Source organism: Piliocolobus tephrosceles, chromosome 11, assembly GCF_002776525.5.
Source record: "Piliocolobus tephrosceles isolate RC106 chromosome 11, ASM277652v3, whole genome shotgun sequence".
Taxonomy (NCBI): domain Eukaryota; kingdom Metazoa; phylum Chordata; class Mammalia; order Primates; family Cercopithecidae; genus Piliocolobus; species Piliocolobus tephrosceles.
In genome coordinates this window covers 93,074,703-93,081,812 of record NC_045444.1, presented here as the reverse complement: position 1 = coordinate 93,081,812, position 7,110 = coordinate 93,074,703, and the positions used below count along the sequence as shown (strand labels likewise).

The 7,110-nt window shown below is 37.9% G+C and overlaps 1 protein-coding gene across 4 annotated transcripts in view; it reads right to left on the bottom strand.

The window, feature by feature from the left end:
* Positions 1–3,404: 3,404 nt before the first annotated feature.
* Positions 3,405–7,110, bottom strand: part of ADAM23 (ADAM metallopeptidase domain 23) — a 169,095-nt gene continuing 165,389 nt past the window's right edge. For all 4 annotated transcript variants that reach the window (XM_023219491.1, XM_023219483.1, XM_023219474.1 and 1 more), the window contains one exon: positions 3,405–6,945. In XM_023219491.1, the coding sequence (XP_023075259.1) occupies positions 6,897–6,945 (49 nt within the window). In that variant the 3' untranslated portion in view covers positions 3,405–6,896. The remainder of the gene's footprint in view (positions 6,946–7,110) is intronic.

The following is a 7,110-nucleotide window of genomic DNA, read 5'->3' as shown; positions in this document are numbered from 1 at the left end:
CAGAGGGCAGACATAAAAATGTCCTATTATCTTATGTAGAAGCTACCCCACTAGGTGCCAGTAGACCCAATCCTATGTGAAGACAGGTTCTGTTTTCACCATCTTGATCCACAGTGTTTAAAAAATATAAATGAGTTTTACCATTTTTTAGAAAGGAAATTTTATATAAAAGCCTGGATTTCTGGATTCTCTAGAAAAATAAATGGAATGGGCAATGACTGGCCCACTTTTCCTCACAGTGACAATTTTCTAGAGCTGAGTAGAGACTACTTCCTTCAGGACAAGTTGTATGGTCTCCAACTCAGCTCAGCCTCCCTCAGCCCTCTCGTCTCCTCCATTGCCCTGTTCGGCTCATTTTAGTAACTGACTGGCTCCTGTAGACTTTAGCATTTATGACCTTTGGTTTGTAGCCACTTCACCTATATAGGAAAAGCAGTTTAAAGCTACTGCATACAATCCATTTGCTATCTCTACAGGAGTTACAATGGCTCTACAAGGTTGTGTCTGTTGCTGGAAAAGAGGCCTCCCTGATGTCATTTATAATCCAAGTTACCTTCTTCTGTTCTTACTCCGAGTTCTGGGCCTAAAGAAGCAAGAACCTCTGCTGCAACTTCATTTACCTCCTGAAGGCTGGAAGCTATTTAAAGCTCCAAAGAGATCTGAAGCACTCTTCATATACTCTTGATCATTCAGATTTTGTTTTGTTTTGCCTTGTTTTTGTAGGACCAATTGATTTACTGGGCGAATTTGGCTTTCAATGATCATCACAGTCAGACAAATGTTCTCCTAAGGGTGGACTCCATAGGGCCACAAGTACAGTCCTTACAATTACACCAGGACACGTGTGTGCACAAGCAATCAACTGCCAAAGGAGCATCAGCAGGAAATCTGTTTTCACGTGAAGAAGAATCAAGGCATTTCATTTCTCTCCAGAAGTCACATACATGGCCAAAAACTTGTACTAGTCAGGGAGCCAGACCTGTGGATGGGCTTCTGAAAAGATTGAGGAATGATAACTTTCTCTCCAAAGCTTAGCAGATAGGCGAATGTTAATTTTGGTTCACCAGAAGCTCAACTACAGTTAGAAAATGTTGACCCCTAATTAGTGGAAGGATACACTAAGTGATGCTTTAAAACCTTTTATTGTTCTTCTTACCTACCCCTTCACTCCAGACTGAGATTAGCTAGGAATTTTTATGCTAAGAAAATATTAGAGGCTCACAGGCCAGGTCAAGAAGCCCTCTTGGTCATTACTGACAGCCTCACGCACTTAAGACTGATCCATCATGAGCACATCAGTGGAAAACTGTCTAAAAATGTAAGGTTTTAACAGAGATCATAATCTTCACACAAACAAAAGACACTCAGAGATCTGGTGAGGACAATTCTGAGCATTACGCATTGTTGTGCTTGCAAGGCATTTATGAATGGACTGCCCTAGTCCCACCACCAAAATGAGCAAGCCCTGGTTAAATCTCACTCACAATAAGGGATCACAGTACTAGGCCCAAGTGCACAGGCACAGCTTCTTGCTCAACTGCCACCTCTTCTGTGAAACTCTACTTGACCCCAAGATCAGGGACAAAGCCTTGCTCTTCTCTTCTTCTGAAGCACCTTATACTTACGTTTATTATGGCATTTGCCACATCGTATTGCACGTTGAATCTGGCTCACAAGATTGAGCTCATCATGTGTCCTTAGAGCCTGACTACTGTAGGATTCTTATAGATCAAGAGTTTGTAGAAAGATAGGAAGGAAAGAAAGGAGAGAACTGAGGTGGGAGGAAACTGAGGCTGAACGGATGGGACGTTTAGCTCTACTTACCCAAGGGTCTGGGTGCCTCCTCCTGGGCCTTGCACTTGTTGCTTCCTGTGCCTTGAGTATGTTTCCCATTTTATTAGACTGGTGAATTCTTGTCATGTTTCAATATAGTTCAAAACTCACTTCTTTTAGAAAGGCTTCTGCATCCCTCGCCCACCTACCCATCACTGCTCTTCTTTTTACTCCCAGCACAAGAGTAGCTTAGTTTACTCATCACCTTGGGTCTAGAAAAATTTTTTTAAAACATGTCTCTTCCTGCTAAATTGTGAGCAACTTTAAGCCAAGACTTTTCTTTTGTTCCTTCAGTTCCTAGGAATTCCTGGCATAGCACAGAGACATAATAAATATGCTGAATGAATAAATTAGTGAGTGGAACTCCCTAACCTTTGCTCATTAAACTAAAGGGCACCTATTTTAAATTTTAAAAGTTACTTGGGAATTCCAGCATAAGCATATGGATTATCTATTTATTCACATCAAATTTTAACTCTAGGTTTGCTGCTTTATTATCTAGGGAGTTTCTGGGTCACCTTTCTCAACCAGTTACCAAGGAAGCATGGAGTAGAACTCATTTCAACATCATCCTCAAAAACAGAATGACTTAAAGGAAAACACACACAAAAACAAATCATTTAAAGTCAAACATAAACAACACTCAAATACTCTAGTAAGTTTTCTAATTTTAAGTATAATATTCATACTATTTTAAAGTGTTTCTATATTTATTACATGAAATTACATGGAAACAAATGAATTATGGGTAATGGATGTAACATTTAAATAAGATTGTTGGGCCTTGAGTACAAGAGGTTCCTCTAGGGGGCCTTTAAGGCAACTACAAGAGGATGAGTCAATGAGGCTACAAAAATAAACAGGTTTGAGATCATGAGAGGTGGGCAGGAATTTATGTTGTGTTATTAAGTTTGAGCCTTAACTTACAGGAAATGAAAAGCCCTGCAATGCTTTCATCAAAGGAGTGATATGGTCAGATTAGCAACTGTGTGTCAGTGCTGTAGATATATGTGAGATATATGTGTCTGTTAAGGCCAAATCAAGGCATGGCAATGGGATGGAGAGGAGACATATTGAAGACATTCTTGAAGAAGGGATATAATTTGGTGACCAATTCCATGGGAGCTGTGAAGAAATGCCTTCCTTAGAATGTTTTTTATAGTACAATTTATATAACCAGATTTCCTTCTACTTTCTTTGTTGCTTGATCATACATTTGGTACCAGGTTCAAAGTGTGGATGTTATTACTAGCTATCCATTCTTAAAACTCAGAGGGGAGACACTAAAAAAAAAAAAAAAAAAAACCTATAATCGATCCTAAGGTAGGTTTTTTCTGATATATAAGAAGCAAAAGAGTCCAATGAATCCACTGAAACTGAATCCTAATCAGGCATGTATTTATCATTAATCAGAGATTTTATTTTGTGCCATTGACTGCTTAAATTTTCAGTGAGCCTTTGGATCCATGCTAAAACTCTGATGATATCAGGCACACAGCCATTTAATCAGCAATGTAAGACGACACAGAAAAGGGGTTTAAAAGAACTGTTTAAAGTATAAAGCTACAACATTCTATGTTAATGAAACTTTTAATACACATTTGACTTAAAGATGCATACAATGACTACTGAATCTCCATTCATAGGCAGCCAACAAGATATGAATGAGTTTATTAATTTCAAACAAAACTTCAGGTAGTGCAGTTAAAAAAATTACAAAGCACTTAAAAATGGAAATTAACAATGGAAGCAACAATGACTATAAAACATGATGGGATAACTTTAAAGAAAGGATTCAAGTATTGTTTGTAAAGTTCTTCAGACACTAGTCTTTGAAAAGTTTGTGCATTTCCCATCATTGCATAGTAAAAAACAAAAACCACACACACCACTTGGTAAAACTCCACAGTTCTATGTGATTCATGTTTCATAACATGCACTTATGTGTACTGCTCAGTTATCTAGTAGGAGTAGCTCTAATGGGCTCATGCACTATCCCAGATGAGCAATGAAGTTAGCGCATGTCTCCTCATCCAGGTGTCATTAATTAACGCAGCAAAAGTAGAGCAGGTGAAATGGGAACTTGATCATCACTTAACACTAACTCTTGTTGGTTAACATTAAACAGTGATACACTTGTGCTTTGAGCTCAAATTAATAAAAAGGAATCTCCACACCACAAAAATTAGCAAATGAATGGCATGTGCAAAAGAAAATACAGCAAAGAGTTTAAAACTACATAACCTAATACCATCAAAAATAATTATAATCCATTTTTACAATTGATATGGTTGCATTATCTTTCCTATTCATACACACATAGCTTAAAGCTTGTGTATTTTATAATATACACAAATAATTTAACATTGGAGCACAGGTTCGATTACCTATGAAATTGCCAGTGTAACAAAAAGTTACACTGACATTTGCCATATGTACATAATATTTGGGGACCACTGTGGTCTGATTTAAAACATAACATCGCACATATACAATGTTGTTTGTGAAATGCTTAAAAGTTAACAATAGAGATTTAAATTGTTTTGTAACCACCATGATTTTATTTCTGTTAAGTCACCATGGTGCCTCTGGAATCTCAGTGAAATGTGTGTGGTGTACTTCGCAGCAGCTTAGTATCTACTAGAGAGTAGGAACCAGCAACAAGGAAACACTAAGCAATGCAGCAACAGGAAAAGATACCAAGTAATCTGAGTTTCCTCCAAGCTTCCTCCAAACTGAAAGAGCCATTGCCACTAACTAGAGGGATGCTACCTGTGTCATCCGCTGAGAGGCCTTGTAGATAGCCCTGTTATTACAATATAAATGTACAGCTAGTCCTAGAGAAAGCCCGCCTACCTGTGTAGCACCTATTACTCAGAAAGCAACAACATGGTAAGATGTTTGGTGATGGTCTATTGTAGAAAATAGAAATTAAAGTTTCTGCTCTTATGACTGTGGTACTTCCCCAATGATAGACATCTCGGGGGAAAAAAATCCACTGTGTTAAGCAGTGCATTCCAACTTTCCAAAATCAAAGTTGTAAGACTGATAACATGAATCTTGCTGAAAAGGGACCAAGAGCTAAATCTAGCAATGGATTTGGTGTCATAAAGAAGTGATGAGTAAAACTGTATGTCCTTTTCCTTAAAAAAAAAAAAAAAAAAAAAAAAGAAAGGCATTAGAGAAGTAGGGGCTCTTTGGGACAGTCTTTACTAAAGCCCATCTATAGATGGATGCTCACTGAAGTGATCACGTACAGGTCTGTACGTTAAAACAAAGCTGGGACCAAACGTCTTTAGCTTATTTATTTAACATGTGACAGAAGCTATCTTGACCATATTTAGAAGAAAAAAATCAGTAAAAGTGAAGGAAACTCAGAGGGACTTGGAAAGCCCAGATTACATCTGCAAATCTGGCTGGAGGGAGAAGAAGAATGTGGATTTGTATATAGTAGAATCCCATTATAATCCAGTGCAACGGTCCACTGATCAGTAAAATGCCAGAGGTCAAACAAGGTTTCTTGAAAGCACGGCACAGCATAAAAGCCTATTTTAACAATGTGGATACAAAGGTAACTGCTCCTTCTATTCCCATTACCACTTTTCCAATAGGGTTCTACCATATATATTTTGAGGCAGGAAAATAAGCATGGATGAAATACTGACGCTAACAAATATAAATAAAATGGAAAGTTTAATTTTTTCCAAGCTTTTAACATTTAAAATTTATTTTTTATTTAAGGCGTTGTTTATCCTCCTTTCACATTAAAGACAGGGAAAGAAAATTGTCAAAACCGAAAATCAAAATCATGAGCTTGGCACTTTTGTGATTAATTTGAAAGGGTGTCTATTTTCTTACATTATATACATAGGTTTATAATGACATCAAAAAATTTTTGAGACTTAGTACATATATTTCCATTTACATAATTTTGTGTCTTTGATATGGGTTATTTTGTTGTTTGTGTCCCCCCCCCTTTTGTTTATTTTTGGTTTAATGCACACCTACTTTAAACTGCACTTGTTTTGTGCCCAAACTCCCTGCATCTGTGGCTACATCTGTCTTTTTAAGCAAGCCCAAGAGTCATTATATAACATGTTATGAGAGAAGGACAGAGACAGAGAAAGAGAGACAAGAAACAAAAAAAGATAGGGAGCAAAAAATAAACTCAAGTTTACAGAGACCCTTTACAAGGAAAATATCTCAATACAGACAAGTGGAAATGATGTGTCAAAATCTCTTATTTCCATATTTACATTTATAAAAGAACTATACAATAGCATCATTGTTCAAATTCCAGCTCCCATTTCCAAAGGATGCTCAGTCCAGGAGAAAACACAATGGGGAAAGTGAATCAACAAGAGCAAGGTCCGTGGAGTTCTGCCCTGGTCTGGTCTCCAGTGGGGAGTGGGGATTATAGAGGGTGGGAGGTGGTGGATAAATAGTGGGGCTCCGAGAGGATGGGGTGTGGGAACGTGTTTAAGTGAAGAGGCCCAGGCAGCTTCTGTGTGTTCATCTGTCATCTTCACCTTAGGAATTCTGTTGCAGGTTTTGCTGAGAATTGGCTTGCTAGCTTGTTGTATATATGCCATGCAGTTTTTACCCTTTCAAAAATTAGATCTTCATGCCACTGGAGTTTGTCATCGGTAGTAAAGAAAAAAAAAAATCATGCCAAATCATTTAGAAGATATTAAGTGCCAGCAGGCTGAGGGAAAAAAATCATTTACTATGTTTTTTAATGATTCCTTTATTGCACTTAATTTTTGTGTGTGTGTGTTGTTCCTTCTTCCATTAGGGAAAAAAGAGATTCTGGAACAGTTCTTTTTATAGCATGGTCTTTTGCCCCCTCTCCCTTTATTGACAGGTGGTGAAGGGGTTCTTTGAGATTATTTCCAAAAGAGACAGTTTTCTTTTACCCCATCCTTGTCACCCCAACTTTAGCTACGTAGTCATTACCACCCAAAGGTTTTGTTTGCAAACTTAATAGTTTCGGCAACACTGCTGCGAGTATGTCATACCCAGAATCCAACAGTGCAAGGTGGTGTCCATCCAGCGCAGCTGATTCAGATGGGGCCTTGCTGAGTAGGATCAAACCTTCTCTTCTTGACATTTCTTCCAGAGTGCGTCAAAAGAAGATGCAAGCAGAGGGGGAAAATCCACAATATTAATCAGATGATGATGAGAGAATGGTGATGATAATGACAATAATGCTAGTTCCAGAGCAAAGTAATTAACTCACACGGAGGCAGTCTCCGGAATAACTTGAAATTGAAAGAT